This window comes from Rhinopithecus roxellana, chromosome 8, assembly GCF_007565055.1.
Source record: "Rhinopithecus roxellana isolate Shanxi Qingling chromosome 8, ASM756505v1, whole genome shotgun sequence".
Classification (NCBI taxonomy): domain Eukaryota; kingdom Metazoa; phylum Chordata; class Mammalia; order Primates; family Cercopithecidae; genus Rhinopithecus; species Rhinopithecus roxellana.
Genome location: NC_044556.1, coordinates 8,290,807 through 8,314,106, shown reverse-complemented (window position 1 = coordinate 8,314,106; position 23,300 = coordinate 8,290,807). Strand labels below are relative to the sequence as shown.

The following is a 23,300-nucleotide window of genomic DNA, read 5'->3' as shown; positions in this document are numbered from 1 at the left end:
CTGTCACCCAGGCTGGAGTGCAGTGGTACCATCTCGGCTCACTGCAAGCTCCTCCTCCCGGGTTCATGCCATTCTCCTGCCTCAGCCTCCCGAGTAGCTGAGACTACAGGTGCCCGCCACCATGCCCGGCTAATTTTTTGTATTTTTAAATAGAGACAAGGTTTCACCGTGTTAGCTAGGATGGTCTTGATCTCCTGACCTCGTGATCTGCCCGCCTTGACCTTCCAAAGTGCTGGGATTACAGGCTTGAGCCACCGCGCCCAGCCTATTTATTTATTTTTTTGAGACAGAGTCTCTCTCTGTTGCCCAGGTTGGAGTGCAGTGGCACAATCTCTGCTCACTGCAACCTCTGCCTCCCCGGTTCAAGGGATTCTTCTGCCTCAGCCTCCCGAGTAGCTGGGATTACAGGCACCTGCCACCACGCCCAGCCAATTTTTGTACTTTTCGTAGAGACTAAAAGTTTCCCCATATTGTCCAGGCTGGTCTCGAACTCCTGACCTCGTGATCCACCTGCCTCAGCCTCCCAGTGTGCTGGGACTACAGGCGTGAGCCACCGCGCCCGGCCTATTTTTTTTTGTTTCTATAGGTTTTTAGGGAACAGGTAGTATTTGGTTATATGAGTAAATTAGTGGTGATTTGTAAGATTTTGGTGGGCCCATCACCCGAGCAGTATACACTGAACCCAATTTGTAGTCTTTTATCCCTCACTCACTTCCCACCCCTTTCCCCCTGAGTCCCCAAAGTCTATTGTATCATCCTTTCTTTTTTTTTTTTTTTTTTTTTTTGAGACAGAGTCTCGCTCAGTCGCCCAGGCTGGAGTGCAGTGGCGCGATCTTGGCTCACTGCAAGCTCCACCTCCCGGGTTCACGCCTTTCTCCTGCCTCAGCCTCCTGAGTAGCTGGGACTACAGGTGCCCACCACCACGCCAGGCTAATTTTTTTATATTTTTAGTAGAGGCAGAGTTTTCCCATTTTAGCCAGGATGGTCTCGATCTCCTGACCTCGTGATCCGCCTGCCTCAGCCTCCCAAAGTGCCGGGATTACAGGCAGGACGCACCGTGCCTGGCCTTGTATCATTCTTAAGACTTTGCATCCTCATAGGTTAGCTCCCACTTATGAGTAAAAACATATGATGTTTGGTTTTCCATTCCTGAGTTACTTCACTTAGGATAAGAGTGAGACTGAATAATGTGTCAAGTGCTGGAATGAGAGGCGTGAGCCATGGTGCCTGGTCAATGTCTGGCATCTTTTCTTTGGTGTCATGTTTTGAGATTCATCCATGGTTTTGCATTTATCAATAGCCTGTTTCTTTTGTGTTGTTCAGTAGTATTCCATTGTGTGGAGAGACAGTATTTTGTTGCAGCATTTTTTTTTTTTTTTTTTGAGGCAGAGTCTCGCTCTGTCGCCCAGGCTGGAGTGCAGTGGCCAGATCTCAGCTCACTGCAAGCTCCGCCTCCTGGGTTTACGCCATTCTCCTGCTCAGCCTCCCGAGTAGCTGGGACTACAGGCGCCCTCCGCCTCGCCCGGCTAGTTTTTTTTTTTTTTTTTGTATTTTTTAGTAGAGACGGGGTTTCACCGTGTTAGCCAGGATGGTCTCGATCTCCTGACCTCGTGATCCGCCCGTCTCGGCCTCCCAAAGTGCTGGGATTACAGGCTTGAGCCACAGCGCCCGGCCTGGTTTTAGCATTTTACCTGTCGAGAGACATTTGGGTTGTTTACAACTTTTGGCTATTATGCATAAACTTGTTATACACAATTGTGTAGGAGTCTTTTATGTGGACCAATGCCTTCATATCCCTTGAGGGCATATCCTGGAGCAGAATGGATGAGTTGTGTAGCAGAAGTGTGTATAAGGAATGGCCAGGCCGGTTGTGATGGGTCATACCTGTAATCCTAGCACTTTGGGAGGCTGAGGCAGGTGGATCACTTGAGGTCAGGAGTTGGAGACCGGTCTGGCCAACGTGGTGAAACCCCGTCTCTACTAAAAAAACAAAAATTAGCCGGGTGTGGTAGTGCACACCTATAATCCCAGCTACTTTGGGAGAATTGCTTGAACCCAGCAGGTGGAGGTTGCAGTGAACTGAGATCGCACCACTGCGCTCCAGCCTGGGTAATAGAGCGAGACTCTGTCTTTAAAAAAAAAAAAAAAAAAAAAAAAAAAAGGAAAGGCCAGATTGTTTTCCTAAGTGGTTGGAGCTTGTTATATTTCCACCAGCAATGTGTGAGAGTTCTAATTGCTCCACATCCTCAGCAGCACTTAATATTTGTTGTCAATCTTTATTATTATTATTTTTAGAGACAGGATCTCACTCTGTTGCTCAGGCTGGAGTCCACTGCAGCCCTGAACTCCTGGGCCCAAGTAATTCTCCCACCTCGGCCTCCTGAGTAGCTTGGATTACAAGCACACACCACCACACTGAGCTAATTTTACTTTTGTAGAGATGGGGTCTCACTACCTTGCCCAGGCTTGTCTTGAACCCCTGGGATCAAGCAATTCTCCCTCCTCATCCTTCCAAAGTGCTCAGATTACAGGCAAGAGCTGCAGCGCCTGGCCCCTTTCACTTTCTTAACAGTATCTTCGAAAAGCAGCTGATTTTTCACAGGGTGTTGTCATTAATTTAATTAGCTCCATGTTGTGGCTCTGAAAATCTTCCATAAGCTCTCGCCCCAGACACATGGACATTTGCAGAATCTTATTTTCTAGAGTCCTGGAAATTTTCTTTCCAGTGAGAGAGTTTGGAGCAATCATTTTAGGATGGTTATTCATCGTCAAACACAAGGAGTAAGAATTTAGGGAGTTCGTGACTGTATTTGGAGAGGGGAGAGCATAGCAGTGATCTAATGACCTTCTCGGGGTTCTCAAAGGGTGGACGAGCTGCAGGTTGAAACTTGCCTTGCTTTTAGACTGTTGACTGAGTTTATAGTTGAACCAATAAGTGCCAAGGCAGAAGTCAGGGCTGACTGATTACAAGTGATGATTGAATACTGGTCCTCACAACCATCTGTGAAAAGTCTATTTTCAGAAATATTTTTAAGAAAGAATTTTTGAAAAACCCTCGTTTTCATGATGGGAGGCTATGAAAAGCAGTGTTTTGAAATCTCCTCCTTCGATCCTGATATTTGGAACTGTCGATTCTCCCATTTTCATTTTCTCCTGCATAGATTGTACACTTGTGCTTGGCATCCTTGACGATTCCGAAACCCCCTGGGGATCCAGTCCCTGATAGAAAATGGCGTAGTGTTTGTACGTAACCTACACACATCCTCCTGTATACTTTTTTTTTTTGAGACGGAGTCTGGCTCTGTAGGCCAGGTTGGAGCGCAGTGGCGCGATCTCGGCTTACTGCAAGCTCCACCTCCCAGGTTCATGCCATTCTCCTGCCTCAGCCTCCCGAGTAGCTGGGACTACAGGCGCCCGCCACCATGCCTGGCTAGTTTTGTTTTGTATTTTTTAGTAGAGACGGGGTTTCATAGTGTTAGCCAGGATGGCCTCGATCTCCTGACCTCGTGATCCACCCACCTCGGCCTCCCAAAGTGCTGGAATTACAGGCATGAGCCACCGCGCCTGGCCAATTTTTGTATTTTTAGTAGAGATGGGGTTTCACCGTGTTAGCCAGGATGGTCTCAATCTCCTGACCTCGTGATCCACCCATCTCGGCCCCCCCTTTTTTTTTTTTTTTTTGAAATGGAATGTCATTCTGTCACTCAGGCTGGAGTGCAGTGGCACAGTCTCAGTCTCAGCTTACTGCAACCTATGCCTCCTGGGCTCAAGCGAGTCTCATGCCGCAGCCTCCAGAGTAGCTGGGATTATAGACATGTGACATGGCACCAGGTAATTTTTGTATTTTTTTTAGTAGAGCTGGGTTTTCGCCATGTTAGCCAGGCTGGTCTTGAACTCCTGACTTCAGGTGATCTGCCTGCCTCAGCCTCCCAGAATACTGGGATTACAGGCATGAGCCACCGTGCCCAGCTGGGTTCTTTCTTTTTCTTTTAAGACGAGTCTCTCTCTGTCGCCCAGGCTGGAGTGCAATGGCACGATCTCGGCTCACTGCAAGCTCTACCTCCCAGGTTCACGCCATTCTTCTGTCTTAGCCTCCCGAGTAGCTGGGACTACAGGTGCCCGCCACCACACCCGGCTAATTTTTTGTATTTTTAGTAGAGACGGGGTTTCACCATGTTAGCCAGGATGGTCTCGATCTCCTGACCTCATGATCTGCCCGCCTCGGCCTCCCAAAGTGCTGGGATTACAGGTGTGAGCCACCACACCCGGCCCCTCCTGTATACTTTAAATCATCTTGGTCTGGCAGTGTGGCTCACACTTATAACCCCAGCACGTTTGGAAGCTGAGGTGGGAGGATTACTCGAGCCCAGGAGTTCAAGACCAGCCTGGGCAACATGGCGAGACCCCCATCTCTACAAAAAATTTAAAAATTAGTTGGGCGTAGTGGCATGTGCCTGTAGTCCCAGCTACTCGGGAGGCTGAGGCAGGAAGATTGCTTGAGCCGGGGAGTTCCAGGCTGCAGTGAGCTTTGATCGCACCACTGCACTCCAGGCTGGGCAACAAAGCAAGACCCTGTTTTCATTTAACATAATAATAGGGGCCAGACGCAGTGACTCATGCCTGTAATCCCAGCACTTTGGAAGTCTGAGGTGGACGGGTCCTTGCTTGAGGTCAGGAGTTTGAGACCAGCCTGCCCAACATAGTGAAACCCCATCTCTACTAAAAATACAAACATTAGCTGGACTGCAGGCACATGCCACCAATAACTTGTTAATTAATATTATTTTGTAGAGACAGGGGTCTCACTATATTGCCCAGGCTGGGCTCGAACTCCTAGGCTCAAGCTATCTCCCTTCCTCACCCTCCCAAAGTGCTGGGATTACAGGTGTGAGTGACAGCTCCTGGCCTCTCCCAACTATTGAAAGATCTAGTTATTCTGGCTCATAACAAAGTAGCGCACCTGTGGTCCCAGCTACTAGGGAGGCTGAGGCAGGAGAATCACTTGAACCTGGGAGGTGGAGGTTGCAGTGAGCCAAGATCGCGCCACCGCACCACTCCAGCCTGGGCGACAGAATGTGACTTCGTCTCAAAAAAAAAAAAAAAAAGCTTCTGTCAATAGAGTTGTGTCCACCAATAACAGATGATCAAAAGTAAAGATTAAACACCAAACAAGTTGGCAACCACATTCATGGAAGTACTTTATAGTGGTGATTAAGCGCTCAGATAAATGTGAACCTTGGCGACAACCCAGAAACAGGTTGTGTACCCATTTTGGGCCTCTGTTTTGTCACCTGCAAAAGGTAAAATAAGAATCCAAGCTTCCTCGTGGAGTTACTGTGAGGCTTAACTAAGAGACTGCACGTACGACAGTTAGCACGTAGTAAGCACTCATTTAGAGCCAGAAAGTTACAGCTCAGCTTACGGAGTGTGAAGAAGAAAGCAGTTGAACTTAAACCATGTTAAAAATAAATAGTTGTCGGCCGGGCGCGGTGGCTCAAGCCTGTCATCCCAGCACTTTGGGAGGCTGAGACGGGTGGATCACGAGGTCAGGAGATCGAGACCATCCTGGCTAACACGGTGAAACCCCGTCTCTACTAAAAAATACAAAAAACTAGCCGGGCGTGGTGGCGGGCGCCTGTAGTCCCAGCTACTCGGGAGGTTGAGGCAGGAGAATGGCGTGAACCCGGGAGGCGGAGCTTGCAGTGAGCTGCAGTGAGATCCGGCCACTGCACTCCAGCCCCGGCGGCAGAGCGAGACTCCATCTCAAAAAAATAATAAAAATAAAAAAAAAATAAATAAATAAATAGTTGTCCATATTTGTTTTGTTAGGAACAAAACATAACACACACACACATTTATACCCTGTAACTTTGTATCACTAGAGAACTTTGTTATGAGCCAGAATAACTAGATCTTTCAATAGTTGGGAGAGGCCAGGAGCTGTCACTCACACCTGTAATCCCAGCACTTTGGGAGGGTGAGGAAGGGAGATAGCTTGAGCCTAGGAGTTCGAGCCCAGCCTGGGCAATATAGTGAGACCCCTGTGTCTACAAAATAATATTAATTAACAAGTTATTGGTGGCATGTGCCTGCAGTCCCAGCTACTCAGGAGGCTGTGATGGGAGGATTGCTTGAGCCTAGGAGGTTGAGGCTGCAGTGAGTCATGATCGTGTTACTACACTCCAGCCTGGGCAACAGAGGGAGACCCCCATCTCTTAGAAAAAACAAAAGATGGCTGGGCATGGTGGCTTAGGCCTGTCATCCCAGCACTTTGGGAGGCCGAGGCGGGTGGATCACGAGGTCAGGAGATCGAGACCATCCCAGCGAACACGGTGAAACCCCGTCTCTATTAAAAATATAAAAAAATTAGCAGGGCATGGTGGTGGGCGCCTGTAGTCCCAGCGACTTGGGAGGCTGAGGCAAGAGAATGGCGTGAACCCGGGAGGCGGAGCTTGCAGTGAGCTGAGATCACGCCACTGCACTCCAGCCTGGGGGACAGAGTGAGACTCCATCTCAAAAAAAAAAAAAAATAAATAAATAAATACATAAATAAAAAGAAAAAGAAAAAACAAAAGATGTTTAGCTTTCCTGGGTGACCCAGTGTTGCAGGGGTTGGCCATTCTTGGTGTAAGGCATAGGATGTGCAGGGTAGCAGGACATCAGAGTGGGCAGTGTGTGGGGTCTGTTTCATTGACAGTGTGGCTCCCAGCACTCGGGGTCGGGGCTTGCTTGTAGAAGTTTCTGAAAAGCTGCAGTCATGTTTCATTTCTTTCTCCCCTACCTAGCACATGCCAGGGCACACAGCGTAGTGCTATGGTTTGGAACCAGGCTTTACCCGTTAGTAGCCGTGGGGCCCTGGGCAAGTTCACTGGAGTTCTCCGGGATCTCTGTTTCTTCTTTTGTAAAATGGCAACTGAAACATATCACAGGCCGGGCGCAGTGGCTCACGCCTATAATCCCAGCACTCTGGGAGGCCAAGGTAGGTGGATCACTTGAGGTCAGGAGTTTAAGACCAGCCTGGCCAACATGGTGAAACCCAGTCTCTACTAAAAATACAACGATTAGCCAGGCGCGGTGGCTGGTGCTTGTAATCCCAGCTACTCTGGAGGCCGAGGCAGGAGAATCACTTGAACCCAGGAAGCGGAGGTTGCAGTGAGCCGAGATGGTGCCACTGCACTTAAGCCTGGGCGACAGAGGGAGATGGTCTCAAAAAATCAACACCAAAACCAAACCCAAAATGTATTACAAGCTTGTGAGGATCAGAGAAGGGGATGTGGGAATAATAAGCATGGTAGTTACATTGTTGCTAGTATTGTAGTTCTATTACAGCTGTACATTGTGATGTATTGTAGTTATATTACAGCTGTACATTGGGACCTATTGTAGTTCTATTACAGCTGTACATTGTGACGTATTGTAGTTATATGACAGCTATACATTGGGACCTATTGTAGTTCTATTACAGCTGTACATTGTGACGTATTGTAGTTATATTACAGCTGTACATTGGGACCTATTGTAGTTCTATTACAGCTGTACATTGTGACGTATTGTAGTTATATTACAGCTGTACATTGGGACCTATTGTAGTTCTATTACAGCTGTACATTGTGACGTATTGTAGTTATATGACAGCTGTATATCGCGACCTATTGTAGTTATATTACAGCTGTACATTGCGACCTGTTGTAGCTGCTGCTGTTCTTTTGGTTGTGTTTAACAGGTTAAATTTTTGCTGGTGTTGCAGTTATATTGCAGTTACACATTGTGATCCTATTGTAGCTGCTGTTATTCCTTTGATTAAGTTTAACAACTGAAATATTTCACATACAATAAAATGCATATGGCTGGGACACAGTGCCTCACGCCTGTAATCCCAGCACTTTGAGAGGCTGAGGCAGGCGGATCACTTGAGGTCGGGAATTTGAGACCAGCCTGGCCAACTACTAAAAATACAAAAATTAGCCGGACATGATGGTGCGTTCCTGTAATCCCAGCTACTCAGGAGGCTGAGGCAGGAGAATCGCTTAAACCCATGAGGTGGAGGTTGCAGTGAGCCAAGACCAGGCCACTGTACTCCAGCAGGGGTGACAGAGGGAGACTCTGTCTCAAAATAAATAACATAAAAAAAAATGCACAGGTCTTAAGCATTCAGTTCAATGAATTTTGACAAAAATTATAGGTACTCGTGTAGCCACCACTGAAAACAAAATGGAGAACATTGCCTCATCCCAGGCCTTTCCAGTGAATTCCCAGTACCCCCTGGGAATGAGGTGTTACGTTGATTATTATCACCATTACTGATTATTATTGTTCAGTTTGGTTTTATTGAAGAAGAGAGTAGAGAAAGACATAGTTAGCTTTATGCAAAAAGTAGGGCATAGGAGAGCCTGAGATACGGCTTAAGGAGAGTATTGTTTGGAAAGTTTGGCTGAGTGTGGTGGCTCATGCCTGTCATCCCAGCACTTCGGGAGGCCGAGGTAGGAGATTTACGTGAGCTCAGGAGTTCGAGAATAGCCTGGGCAACATAATGAGACTCTGTCTCTATAAAAAGAAAAAAAAAAAAAAAGGAGAAAAGTTTAAGGGGTGTTGGCAGGTTGTCCTAGATGGGGTTTACTGCCAGGAGCAGTTAGGATACAAGAAGAGCAAAAATTTGAGGGTAAAAAGATGCATGGCAGGTTGTTGGGTGGTGGATATATAGCCCCAACGTCCAGTGACTTTAAACTTTATCAAGACAACACAGGGCCGGGTGCCGTGGCTCATGTCTGTAATCCCAGCACTATGGGAGGCCAAGGCAGGCAGATAACTTGAGGTCAGGAGTTCGAGACCAGCCTGACCAACAATGGTGAAACCCCGTCTCTACTAAAAATACAAAAATTAGCAGGGCGTGGTGTTGGGGACCTGTAATCCCAGCTACTCAGGAGGCTGAGGCAGGAGAATCACTTGGACCTGGGAGGTGGAGGTTGCAGAGAGCAGAGATCGCACCACTGCACTCCAGCCTGGGTGAAAGAGGGAGACTCCATCTCAAAAACAAACAAACAAACAAACAAACAAAAACCAAAAAAACCCAAACACCACAAAGCATTTGAATGAAAAAAACAGCATTTGCAGATGCAAATTCAGGATCCAAAACTAATTTTTGCCCCCCCCCCCTTTGCTGAGCTGCCAGGATGTTCCAGGGAGATCCCTCCTTTCCCGTTTTCTCCGTGGCACACAGGCTGTGCCGAGTAAGTGGGCAGTGGTGAGTTTCTGGAAATCAGTGAGCTGGTGTGGCTCCTGGCTCCTGGCTCCTGGCTCTGGCCAAGGGAGTTGACTTCCCTGAGTCTGCGCCAGGAGGGGAGGCTGGAGGCTTTTAAAGGTGGCAGCTCCGCTGTAGACACGTGCCTCTTTGGCACTGGCTTTGTTGAAAACGCTTTTCCTAGATAGTCTCTCTTTTGCACAGACCTCCGAGGTTCTTCCGCACGCGAAAGGGTCTTGCTGCAGGAGGAACAGTCTGACCTAATCTCTCCTAGAGGAGGCCTTGAGCTAATATTGCTTTTCTTTTCTTTTCTTTTCTTTTCTTTTTGAGACGGAGTCTTGCTCTGTTGCCCAGGCTGGAGTGCAGTGATATGATCTAGGCTCACTGCAAGCTCCGCCTCCCGGGTTTATGCCATTCTCCTGCCTCAGCCTCCCGAGTAGCTGGGACCACAGGCGCCCGCCACCTCGCCCAGCTAATTTTTTTGTATTTTTAGTAAAGACGGGGTTTCACTGTGTTAGCCAGGATGGTCTCGATTTCCTGACCTCGTGATCCACCTGCCTTGGCCTCCCAAAGTGCTGGGATTACAGGCGTGAGCCACTGTGCCTGGCCTCCTTTTTTTTTTTTTTTTTTTTTGAGGCGGAGTCTCACTCTGTCACTCAGGCTGGAGTGCAGTGGTGCAGTCTTGGTCCACTGCAATCTCCCCCTCTCTGGTTCAAGTGATTCTCCCTGCCTCAGCCCCTGCAAGTAGCTGGGATTGCAGATGGCCACCACCACACCCAGCTAATTTTTGTATTTTTAGTAGAGATGGGGTTTTGCCATGTTGGCCAGGCTGGTCTCGAACTCCTGACCTCAGGTGATCCACCTGCCTTGGCCTCCCAAAGTGCTGGGATGACAGGCGTGAACCACCTCACCCGGCCGAGGTAATATTTCTGAAAGGTGGAGTACCATGCTGTGAGCTAGAGGCTTGGTGTGGTTTATCCTGTCATCGCCTCAGTGACCTCACCAGGTGGACACTGTTAGGATTCCTAATTTGCAGAGGGAGAATTTCAGGCTGACAGAAAGGTCAGCACCGTGCTCAAAGTGATCCAGCTGCTACCAAGATGAACTGTAGCCGTTGCTCTGAGCTCACCGCCTGACCTCAGTCTAGAGCTGGGAACCTTTCTCTCCCTCATTGCTACACCTGATCAATTACTGAGTCCCATCCCTTTAACTCCTTACATGGCCTTCAAATCCATCTTCCCTATCTAAGCTGCCCATTCATTGACTTGTGCCTTTTGTCCATCTGTTAAGAGCCAGGCACTGTGCTGGGCTCTGAGAATGTAGCTGAGAACAATATAGATAAAAGTTCTGAGCTGTGTACGGTGACTCATGTCTGTAAACCCAGTGCTTTGGGAGGTTGAGGCAGAAGACTTCCTTGAAGCCAGGAGTTTGAGGCTGGCCTGGACAACATAGCAAGACCCCGTGTTTACAAAAACAAAAACAAAAACAAAAAAAAGGAAAAAGAAAAATTAGCTGATCATGGTGGCACTGACTTGTAGTCCCAGCTACTTGGGAGGCTGAGGTGGGAGCATCACTTGACTCCAGGAGTTCGAGGCTGCAGTGAGCCATGATTGTGCCACTGCACTCCAGCCTGGGCAATAGAGCAAGACCCTGTCTCAAAAAAAAGAAAAAAAAAAGACTGTAAATGTATCCTCCAGAGTAACGGTTCTTTTTTTTTTTTTTTTTTTTTTTTTTTTTTTCGAGATGGAGTCTCGCTCTGCCGCCCAGGCTGGAGTGCAGTGGCCGGATCTCGGCTCACTGCAAGCTCCGCCTCCCGGGTTCATGCCATTCTCCTGCCTCAGCCTCCCAAGTAGCTGGGACTACAGGCGCCCGCCACGTCGCCCGGCTAGTTTTTTTTGTATTTTTAGTAGAGACGGGGTTTCACCATGTTAGCCAGGATGGTCTCGATCTCCTGACCTCGTGATCCGCCCGTCTCGGCCTCCCAAAGTGCTGGGATTACAGGCTTGAGCCACTGCGCCCGGCCTCTTTTTCATTTTTCAAAAGCATCCTTGCTTTGTTTATGCTTCCAAAAGTTTGAAAACTGTAGCCAAGTTCCAAGAAAGTAAAAGAGAAGCAAAGGAAAAGGAAAATACAGACCCAGAGGCCCTTTATGGGTTTGATTGTATGTGAAGTCCATAAATTGATGGAGAGAAGGAGCATCTTGACAGTATTTACTTGTACTCTCCTATGTCATGGATTTCCTCTCCATTTTCCCAAGGGTTCTTTCCTATTCTTAGAAATGTTTTGTGATTTTCCTTCAGACACAGTTTGTCTACTTCTTGTAAGCATTGTTCTTAGATTGCTGGCTTTGTATCTATCACTCCCTCGCTCATCTGCCTATCTATCTATCTTATCTATCTATCTATCTATCTATCTATCCATCCATCCATCCTTCCATGCATCCATCCATCCCTCCATCCACTTGCTCATCTGCCCATCCATCCATCCATTCATCCATCCATCCAGTCCATCCACCCACCCACCCATCTATTATCCATCCATCTATCCATTCATCCATCCATCCATCCATCCAGTCCATCCACCCACCCACCCATCTGTTATCCATCCATCTATCCATCCATCCATCCATCCATCCATCCATCCATCCCTCCGTCCATCCATCCACTCACTCATTCATCCATCCACTCACCCATTCATCCATCCACTCATCTATTCATTCATCCATCTATCCATCTATCCAACCATCCATCCATCCATCCACTCACCCATCCATCCATCTACTCACCCATTCATTCATCCACTCACCCATCCATCCATCCACTCACCCATCGTCCATCCACTCACCCATTCATTTATCCACTCACCCATCCATCCATCCACTCATCCAGTCACCCATCCATCTATACATCCACTCATCCATTAATCCATCCATCCACCCACCCAGACATCCATCCATCCATCCATCCATCCATCCATCCATCCATCCATCCATCCATCCATCCATCCATAAATCCATCCATTCCTCACATCCATTCATCCACTCACCTATCCATCCATCCATTCACCCATGCATCCATCCACTCACCGATTCATCCATCCACTCATCCATCCATCCATCCATCCATCCATCCCTGATCCACTTGCTTATCTACCCATGCATGTATCCATCCATCCATCTATCCATCCATCCATCCATCCATCCATCCAGTCCATCCACCCACCCACCCATTATCCATCCATCCATCCATCCATCCATTCCTCCATCCATTCATCTACTTACCTCTCCATCCATCCACTCACCCATCCATCCATCCACTCATTCATCCATCCACTCACCCATTCATTCATTCACTCATCCATCCATCCATCCATCCATCCATCCATCCATCCATCCATCCCTCCCTCCCTCCATCCACTTGCTCATCTGCCCATCCATGTATCCATCCATCCATCCATCCATCCATCCAGTTCATCCACTCACCCACCCATCTATTATCCATCCATCCATCCATCCATCCATCCATCCATCCATTCATTCATTCCTCCATCCATTCATCCACTCGCCTATCCATCCATCCACTCACCCATCCATCCATCCACTCACCCATTCATCCATCCACTCACTCATCCATCCATCCATCCATCCATCCGTCCATCCATCCATCCATCCGTCCGTCCATCCATCCATCCACTCATCCAGTTACCCATCCATCCATACATCCAGTCATCCATTCATCCATCCATCCACCCACCCAGACATCCATCCATCCATCCATCCATCCATCCATCCATCCATCCATCCATCCATCCATCTACTTTCCCAATAATCCACATACCTGTCCCTCCATCTCTTCCAACCACTCACCCACCAATCTTCTCATCCATCTATCCACCCATCCATACATCCACTTATTCATTCATCACTCCACCCACCCATTCATCCACCCATCCATGTATCCATTCATCTCTCCATCTATCCATGTGTCTATCATCTAATATAAGGGAGATGTTTTGAAGTATTAGAAGTGATTATTTTGTAGAACAGGGGACAGGGATCGTGTTTTCTTTACTCACTGCTACCTTATTAAATGCTTACTAGTTCTAAAAGCCTTGCAATTGATTCCCTTCAATTTTCCAACTCTATAATTGCAGCATCTGCAGATAATGATGACTTGTTGCCTTTTGCCAATAATTAGACCAGTTATTGCTGTTAACCTTGTTATGGCAGGAACTTCCAGAACAGTGTTCAGTGACGCAGCTGAATATGGTCAGCCCAGTCTCATTTCTGATTTGAGTGGAATGCCTCAATTGTTTTACTGCAGAGGATAATTATATAATTGTTCATCCTCTTGACCTTCCTGTCTTTAGCCTCACTGAGTAAATGGGGTGTGATCGTGAAATCTTGATTGTCTCATAGATGCAAGAGACACAAACGACATTTGTCTGTGTATAATGACAGCAGATTTATTTTGCTAAGCTGTTAAGCTGTTAAAATAAGCCTTTAAACCCCCCCTCAATTTGCAAGCAGAGTGGAATGTTGTTTTGTTGCTTCCGGCCAAATGTCGCTATTCGTTTTAGAGCAGCTCTTGATGGAAAGTCTGGTGGACTGTGGGTCTGGATACTTGCCGGACCCTGTGTCATCACTAAAGTTAGGATGCATTTCAGAACCACCCGGTACCACAGTGAACAGAGACAAATGGCCTTAGTGAGCAGGACCCATGGGGCCCTCTGGGACTGTTTCTTGTGCCCCGAGAGAGGCCCTAGATTTGGGACAGTCTGATTTATGCCCCCTCCTTTTTTTTCTGGGTGATGCTGCCCTGGTTTCTGTGTTGAAATATGACCTTAGTGTGAAGGTTCCCGTCTCAGACCATCCTGTTTCTGGTATGTTAAGAAACAGAAAAACACCTTTTAGAACACAATGTTAACCATGGAGGATACATATCAGTGTTCTGGAAAAACAAAAACAAAAGCAAAGCAATTTATACCGCGACTGTGGTTTTCATCAGGGTGGGCTGCCTTTCCAGTCCATAACCTTGTGTGGCTTGATGAAGAACTCGTTTGGTAATTTGCAAGGGCATCTGCAATAGCTGCTGGTCCTCTTGGTGAAAGGGGAGGGACCCACATTAGGTCTAAGCTGGCTGGAGTCGATGCAAAACTCTCACAGGCTTTGGAAAAAGCACGTGATCTTTTGACGAGAATGCAAATGTTGACCGGGCACAGTGGCTCACGCCTGTGATTGCAGCATTTGGGGAGATGGAGGCAAGTGGATCGCTTGAGTCCAGGAGTTCGAGACCAGCCTGGGCAACTTGGTGAAACCCCATCTCTACAAAAAAATACAAAAATTAGCTGGGTGTGATAGTGCATGCCTGTAGTCCCAGCTACTTGAGAGGCTGAGGTGAGAGGATTGCTTGAGCTCAGGAGGTTGAGTCTGCAGTGAGCTGTGATTGCACCACTGCACTCCAGCCTAGGCAACAGAGCCAGCCCGTTTTTTTAAAAAAAATGCCAATGTTTGCTTGATTATTCAGCTGGTATTTAACACACAGTTCTTTGTTCCAGAGGGACTGTCCAGCAACAAATAGTGAATTCATTAATTTTTTGCACCTATTGAAAATAACTGGAAAAGGTATATGCTGGAAAACTCAGTGTTCTAGAAACATTCATGTTTGCTACCCCAAGAGCAAACATCATGGAATGCCTGATGCTTAGTGTTAAGAGGAGGGAATTCCACACAGCCTGTAGCTAGCTTTTCTTATTTCATTGGTGTCCAAGACAAGATTTGAACTGTTTACTAAAGGAAATTAGCATAATAAGTCTCCTCTGGCATATATTTCCAGCATCCAAGTAGAGCTGCTGAGATCTTGCTCAAGAGTAGCAGAATTGGCAGGAGGAGGAGGGCATTGGTTTTTACATCAGCTTTAACAATTTATCAGCCATTTTTGCAATTTGGAAACCTGTTTGGGGTATGGGTGTACCGAGATGAAACCAGGCTGTTTCTAGGACTCACCTCCTCCTTCAGGCTTTTTTTTTTTTTTTAAACAGGGTCTGGCTCTGTTGCCCAGGCTGGCGTGCAGTGACGTGATCATGGCTTACTGTAGCCTTGACCTCTTGGGCTCAAGCAGTCCTCCCACTTCAGCTTCCCGAGTAGCTGGGACCACAGGTGCACACCATCACGCTTGGCTAATTTTTATATTTTTTTGTAGAGATCGGGTCTTACTCTGTTGCCAGGGATGGTCTTGACCTATCAGGCTCAGGCAACTCTCCTGCCTCTGCCTCCCAAAGTGCTGGGATTACAGGCAGGAGCCACTGCAGTTGGTCCTCAGACATTTTTTTTTTTCTTTTTTCCTTGAGACGGAGTCTCGCTCTGTTGCCAGGCTGGAGTGCGGTGGTGTGATCACGGCTCACTGCAACCTCCACCTCCTGGGTTCAAGCAATTCTCCTGCCTCAGGCTCCTGAGTAGCTGGGATTACAGGGACACCACGCCCAGCTAATTGTTTTGTATTTTTAGTAGAGATGGGGTTTCACCATGTTGGCCAGGATGGTCTCTATCTCTTGACCTCGTGATCCTCCCGCCTTGGCCTCCCAAAGTGCTGGGATTACAGGCGTGAGGCACCACGCCTGGCCGATCCTCAGACATTTTTTAATTTTCCTTTTTCAGTGTCACAGTCAGCCATTTGCAAAATGAGACTTCCCCCTAACTTTGCGTCAAACTCAGAGATGTTGTCATCTTGGCTTTGATGTGGTGGAGAAGAGGTGCTTCCCATTCTGCGACGAGGTTTGTCCACCTGGGTCCGGTGGACACTGGGGCTGGATTGTTCTCTGGGGTGGGGCGAGAAGAGGGGCTTCCCATTCTGGGACGGGGTTTCTCCACCTGGGTCCGGTGGACACTGGGGCTGGATTGTTCTCTGGGGCGGGGCCATCCTGGGCACTGCAGGGTGCTGAGCAGCAACCCTGGCTTCCACCCACTCCATGCCAGGAGCGCCGCCCCCAAGGCATGGCAAACACTAATGTCTCCAGACACTGCTAGGTGTCTCCTGGTGAGCAGAATCGCCTCCATTTGAGGACCCCTGGACCAGGGTGCTGGAATGGGGGTGAGGGGTACTCTGCAATTATTCTCTGCTCTTTTTTTGAGGGGATGGGGAATGGAAACCAAGAGCCTATCATCAGCCAAATGGCTCTGTGGCTTGACACTGCAGTGCTACCAACAAAAACCACGTCCCTAGTCTTGGGGGACCAAGGAATCTGGGGGAATATGATTATAGTCATGTAATAAGGGTGGGTTTATGTATTATTCAAGTGCTGGGCTGGGGAGTCAGGAATAGCCGCAGGGAAGAAAACAGACAGGTCCTTCTCTCCTGGAAGCCCCTCGTGAAACACCTAATTGGTGGCATGGCACACTGGAGAATCAGAGGGTGTGACTCAAGCATTTTGGCTTGTGGTGGTGGGGGTGGGGGTGGGCCAGGCACTCAAGCACCCCTAAGCTAATCTGGAGAAAGTGTCAGGGAAGGGGAACATCAGCGTTTCTCCCTGAGGAATCATCTTACGCCCATGATGGCAACTGGTCCACAGTAACATTGATGGAGCGAGCATCTTCTTATGGCTCAGTAACTCAATAGCTGTGTGGCCATGGGCAGGTTACTGAACCTCTCTGTGCCTCAGTCTTCTCCTCTGTAAAATGGTAACATCTAGGATTGTTGGGGGGAATAAATGGTTAATAATTGGAATAGTGCTGGGTGCACAGGAAGCTCTAAGTGTTACAGCATGTGGCCACAGCCTCCCCTGTCCCCTCCTCTCTCCTGTCTCCTCTTTGCTGCTGCCCTGCTGCCTTGATGGGATACTCCCCTTCTGTCTCTGTTTGTCTGTCTGTCTGTCTGCCTGTCTCATCCCCTTTTCTTTCCTCTGTTCCCCCACCCCCACCACTGATGCAGTTTGGACCAAGTTTTCTTCAGCCAGCTAATTTAGAGACAAGGGGAACCTGGATATTTAATGGGGGCTTGGGGGACTTCCTTACAGCCGCAGGTCTCTGTGAAAAGGGCCCTGGATGATCTCTGCAAAAGCCCACCTGCTGCTGGTTAGCCAGGACCATCTCCGCTTTCAGACACCAGCTTCATCCAAACACTCTTTGCTGTATTTATAACCACAGTGCATTTTCTCGGGATGCACATCTTATGGCTTCTTGGCGCCTTCGCCCAGGGTGCACTGCCTGGACCATCGCCCTCCGGCAGAGACAGTGTCTTTCTTTGTGTGTTCTCCTTCCTCTGGTGGAGATGTGGCTTGGTCATCTGGCGTGGGGCCGTCAGAAGTCGCCTCGGCTTCGTGGAGGCTCGCTGTCCCCATGGCAGAAAGCTCGGCCACACACCCTGATGTCTCGACACCTTTGAGCTGCCCGTGAATGGGTTTTCAGAGCTTCCCGTGTTTACTTCGCTGCATGCCTCTGTTTGTGCTCTGGAGAAATTCTTGGCAGAGGAAAAGCCAAGTGGAAAACAGCCGTGCTTGGTGTCAGGGCTTGAGGTTGAGGGAGAAAGACTGAAACGGAGATTTGCATGAACTGTTTTGCGCATGTGATAAGGCTTTGTCTTAAAAAAAAAAAAAAAAAAAAAAAAAAAAAAACTGGCCTGGTGCGGTGGCTCACTCCTGTAATCCCAGCACTTTGGGAGGCTGAGGCAGGCATATCATGAGGTCAAGAGATCGAGACCATCTTGGCCAACATGGTGAAACCCCGTCTCTACTAAAAATACAAAAATTAGCTGGGCGTGGTGGTGTGCGCCTGTAGTTCCAGCTACTCAGGAGGCTGAGGCGGGAGAATGGCTTAAACCCAGGAGGCAGAGGTTGCAGTGAGCCGAGATCATGCCACTGCACTCCAGCCTGGGTGGCAGAGCGAGACTCCGCCCGTCTCAAAAAAAAAAAAAAATTGTGTTCCAGTCTGTTCCGGTGGCTTAGAGGAGGGAAGATGGGAAATTTTGGGTTTAATAAGTAGCATCTATCAGGTTAAGGGCTTTGAAGCACCTGGGAACATCCACAAGTTACTATTTATTGAGCACCAGCTGTATACAGTTATTGAGCATGCATTGTCTCCCAGGCACATCTTTTCACAGAGCTAGGATTTGAACCCACAGTCTCTCTGGCTTCAGAACCCTAGCTTTTCCTGCTATACTCTGCCTTCCAGAGGAAGGGAATTTTGTACTGGGTTTTGAAGGGTGAATAGGAGTTCAATGAAGAAGCAGCACAGTCTGTGCTAACCTTGCCTTCCTGATCCTCTTAGAGTTGGCCAGAAGCTACTATCTGGAGGCCAAAATTGGGTCACTAGGGTGACCAGCCCATCACAGGGCCCTGGATTTTCTCTGCAAAAGCCCATCTGCTATTGGTTACCCAGGACCATCACAGTGTGTCCAGGTCACCCTACATTTCACCCAAAAGCAGAATTTTACACCAGAGCCTGGACACTGATTGAATTTTCTTTAACTCATTTCTGTCAATGGTTATCTCCAAAAATGCTCCCTTGTGTCTTTATGCTGGGCTTCTTTCTCTAGATACTTCCATTTCTTGGTTTGGGTGAAAATCAAATGAGGTAATTAATGCTTGTGATATATAAAGTGTAGTGTGTGGCACATGGTAACCTCTTTAGTTTTAGCCTGTTGTTTTGTTTGTTTGTTTTGTTTGTTTTGAGTCTTGCTCTGTCACCCAGGCTGGAGTGCAGTGGCGCAATCTCAGCTCACTGCAACCTCCGCCTCCCAGGTTCAAGTAATTCTCCTGCCTCAGCCTCCCGAGTAGCTGAGATTACAAGCACACACCACCACACTGGGCGAATTTTTGTATTTTTAGTAGAGATGGTGTTTTGCCACGCTGGCCAGGCTGGTCTCAAACTCTCAAACTCCTGACCTCAGGTGATATTCCCTCCTTGGTCTCCCAAAGTCCTGGGATTACAGGCGTGAGCCACAGTGCCTGGCCAGTTTTAGCCAGTTTTTCATTGGCCTCCCTCTTTGCCTTTTTTTTTTTTTTTTTGAGACGGAGTCTCGCTCTGTCGCCCGGGCTGGAGTGCAGTGCCCGGATCTCAGCTCACTGCAAGCTCCGCCTCCCGGGTTGATGCCATTCTCCTGCCTCAGCCTCCCGAGTAGCTGGGACTACAGGCGCCCGCCACCTCGCCCGGCTAGTTTTTTGTATTTTTTAGTAGAGACGGGGTTTCACAGTGTTAGCCAGGATGGTCTCGATCTCCTGACCTCGTGATCCGCCCGTCTCGGCCTCCCAAAGTGCTGGGATTACAGGCTTGAGCCACCGCGCCCAGCCATAATCACCTCTTAAAGGCTCCACCTCTCAGTGCTGCCACATGGGGAATTACACTTCAACGTGAGTTTTGGAGGGGACAAATATTCAAATCATACTGTTACCAGTAAAATTTAAAATATAGTAATAATAATGGCCAATGTGTGGCGGGCTTACCAAATACTAGACCCTGTGCTAAGTGTGTTTGATATCTATTATTTTATTTAATTTTCTTAGTCACTGCATAACATATGCTGTTAGTCCCAGTTTTTCGAATCGGCATAACAAGACCGAACCTACCTAGAGTTGGCACAAGTTGTAAAAATAGGATTCGCAGCCGGACACGGTGGCTCACACTTGTAATCCCAGCACTTTGGGAGGCCATGGCAGAAGGATCACCTGAGGTCAGGAGTTCGAGACCAGCCTGGCCAACATGGCGAAACCCCGTCTCTACTTAAAATACAAAAATTAGCCAGGCGTGGGGGTGCACCTGTAGCCCCAGCTACTCGGGAAACTGAGGCAGGAGAATCGCTTGAACCCGGGAGGCGGAGGTTGCAGTGAGCCAAGATCGTGCCACTGCACTCCAGCCTGGGTGACAGAGCGAGGCTGAAAAATAAAATAAAACAACAAAATAGGATTCACTTTTGCCAGCAACTTGAAAAGGAGGCAAACACAAGACTACTCATCTCTGGAGAGGAGGCATTCAGATGTGCCTACTCAGCATTCCTGGAGACAGAACCAGATTTTGCATGGGTTAGAATCATATTTTGCCTGAAAAGCCACTCAGACCTCACTGTGTGGACTCTGTTCCCAGAGCCAGCTTCCTTTATTCCTTCAGACTCTTATGATTGGCTCAGGGGAAGGCACAGGACTCGGACTGGGCCAATCAGCTTTCTTAATTCCTCTAGCCTCCATGATTGGTTCAGGGGTGGGCATGTGACCCCAGAGGGTTCCATAAGATTCAGTTCTGGGACGTTGGTGGGAGTGATTGAAAGAGAGATTTTTTCCTTGCTAGATCTGTGAAGCTATAATCCAGGTGCTACCATGTAGAGACCACCTGTCTCAGACTTCTTACACCATAGAAGGAAGCAGGACTGAGACAAGGAAAGGGAGAGAGATGGGGTGCCCATGACATCATTTGACACCTGGATGTAGCTATACCTGAAAGCATGCTTGTCCTATGACTTGTTAGTTAAATGAGCCAGCAATCATTCCTTTCTCTTTTTTTCGTTTTCTTTCTTTCCCTCCCTCCCTCCCTCCTTTTTCTTTCTTTCTTTTTCTTTTCTTTTCTTTCTTTTTTTCTTTCTCTTTGCTTCCTTCCTTCCCTCCCTCCTTCCTTCCTTCCTTACCTCCCTCCTTTCCCTCCCTCCCTCCCTCTCTCCCTCTCTCCCTCTCTCCCTCTCTCTTTCTTTTTTCTTTCTCCTTCCTTCCTTCCTTCCTTCCTTCCTTCCTTCCTTCCTTCCTTCCTTCCTTCCTTCCTTCCTTCCTTCCTTCCCTCCCTCCCTCCCTCCCTCTCTCTCTCCCTCCCTCCCTTTCTCTTTCTTTCTTTCTCTCTCTTTTTCTTCCTTCCTTCCTCTCTCTCTCTCTCGCCTGCCTGCCTTCCTGCCTGCCTGCCTGCCTGCCTTCCTTCCTTCCTTCCTTCCTTCCTTCCTTCCTTCCCTCCCTCCCTCCCTCCCTCTCTCTCTCCCTCCCTCCGTTTCTCTTTCTTTCTCTCTCTTTTTCTTCCTTCCTTCCTCTCTCTCTCTCTCGCCTGCCTTCCTTCCTTCCTTCCTTCCTTCCTTCCTTCCTTCCTTCCTTCCTTCCTTCCTTCCTTCCTTCCTTCCGTCCTTCCGTCCTTTCGTCCTTTCCTCCCTCCCTTATCTCTCTCTCTCTGTATAACAGCTTTCTGTTCTCACAAACGGAGAGAGGTCTTGCTAATCCAAGACATGACAATCAAAGCAACATGTGAAGCCCAGAGAGCCTCAGAACTCCCCTCAATGGTTTCCATCCCTGGGGGTGGTCAATGGAAGTAACTGGAGCCCAGAGCTTCAAAGGCTAGTGTAGAGGTTGGGAAGGTTGTGTTCAGGAGAGAGTGATATATCTGGTCCCTGCAACAGACACCCCTGCAGTTTGATCCTGGATCCTGGGTAATTTCCCCAGGTCCTGGGAAGCCTAACAAAGCCCCTACTCAGATGTTGGACTGCAAGTCCTTTGTGTTTGTTTGTTTTTAAAATCCACTTTAAATATGTCTGAAAACCACACACAGAGTGACTGCTGTGCAGAAGAGAGAATGGTTCATGCCTTCTTCTTTGCTGCTACCAACAAGCCAGTTGCCTACTTCTCTGACATGGGACCCTTGGCTGGAGCTCACTGGCTGCCTTCCTGCTGCCTCTAAGCCTCTGCACTTGCTGTTCCCTCTACTTACATGCTTTTCCCTGTGATCCTTCCTCATATGATTTCCTCAGACTATCTTTGCTCAAACAACAGACAAGGGCTGGGCCACGCCTATAATCTCAGCACTTTGGGCGGCCAAGGCAGGTGGATCACCTGGGGTCAGGAGTTGGGGACCAGCCTGGCCGACATGGCAAAACCCCACCTCTACAAAAAAGTAGCCAGATGTGGTGGCGGGTGCCCGTAATCCCAGGCACTTGGGTGACTGAGGCAGGAGAATCACTTAAACCCCAGAGGCGAAGGTTGCAGTGAATGGAGATCGCGCTGTTGCACTCCAGCCTGGGTAACAGAGCGAGGCTCCGTTTCATAAAAACAAACAAACAAACAGAAAACAACAAAACAAAAAACAAGAGGCAAGAAGTTCAGTGTGCAGAATCTCTGAGAAGAACCCATGGTTGTTAACCCCAGGTCTGCCCCTTTTGAGCAGGGTGACGTTAGGCAGCTAATTTGATTTCTCTTAGATGAAATTTCCTCACTCCATGCTTATTCAACCGCAGTACTGAGGACATTTGGGGCTGGATTAGTCTCTCCGGTGGGGGCTGTCCTCGGCATTTTAGGGTGTTCAGTAGCATCCCTGGCCTCTCCCCACTAGATGCCAGTAGCACTCCCACCCCACACCGGTTGCGACAAGCAGAAATGTCTCGGAGACACTGCCAAGCGGCCACCCCGGGGGTGTCAGAATTTCTCTCCTTCCCCCTGTGTTTTCCTATGGAGGCAGAATGTGTTTATTTCTTTGCTCACCGTTTTGCAATCTCTCTTCCCCCACCACAAGGCAGGGACTCTCCTGTCTCCGTCACCATCCCATCCTCCCACAGTGGAGAGAGCTTTTAGGACTCTTCTGAGCAGCAGATTCTTGGGTGCAGCCTTCTGTTTTATTCCTGGGGATTTATCTCTGCCGAGTGATGGGTACACGTGTGAGAACTCTTCGTATCACCCTTGCAACTTTTCCGTTTTGTTTTTACAAAAGGGAAAAAAAGAAGGCCGGACGCGGTGGCTCATGCCTGTAATCCCAGCACTTTGGGAGGCCGAGGCGGGTGGATCACGAGGTCAGGAGATCGAGACCATCCTGGCTAACACGGTGAAACCCCATCTCTACTAAAAATATAAAAAATTAGCCGGGCGTGGTGGCAGGCGCCTGTAGTCCCAGCTACTCGGGAGGCTGAGGCAGGAGAATGGCATGAACCCGGGAGACGGAGCTTGCAGTGAGCCGAGATCGCGCCACTGCACTCCAGCCTGGGCGACAGAGTGAGACTCTGTTTCAAAAAAAGAAAAAAGAAAAAGGTGAGAGATATCACTCGCTGACTGCTACCAAAACATTCTGTGGCTGGGAGGGGAAAATACCGGGAAGGCTGAATATGGTTGGTTGAATGATGCC

At 48.4% G+C, this 23,300-nt stretch overlaps 2 protein-coding genes across 5 annotated transcripts in view; both read left to right on the top strand.

The window, feature by feature from the left end:
- The window catches only part of INSR (insulin receptor), a 189,748-nt gene that overhangs the window by 52,515 nt on the left and 113,933 nt on the right, over window positions 1-23,300 (top strand). The gene's annotated exons all lie outside the window — the stretch shown is intronic.
- On the top strand, window positions 16,943-17,800 carry LOC104679492. Its single transcript, XM_010385096.2, is given in 4 exon segments — window positions 16,943-16,992; window positions 16,994-17,027; window positions 17,029-17,530; window positions 17,533-17,800. Coding segments are annotated over 4 exon segments (681 nt in total). The 3' UTR covers window positions 17,628-17,800.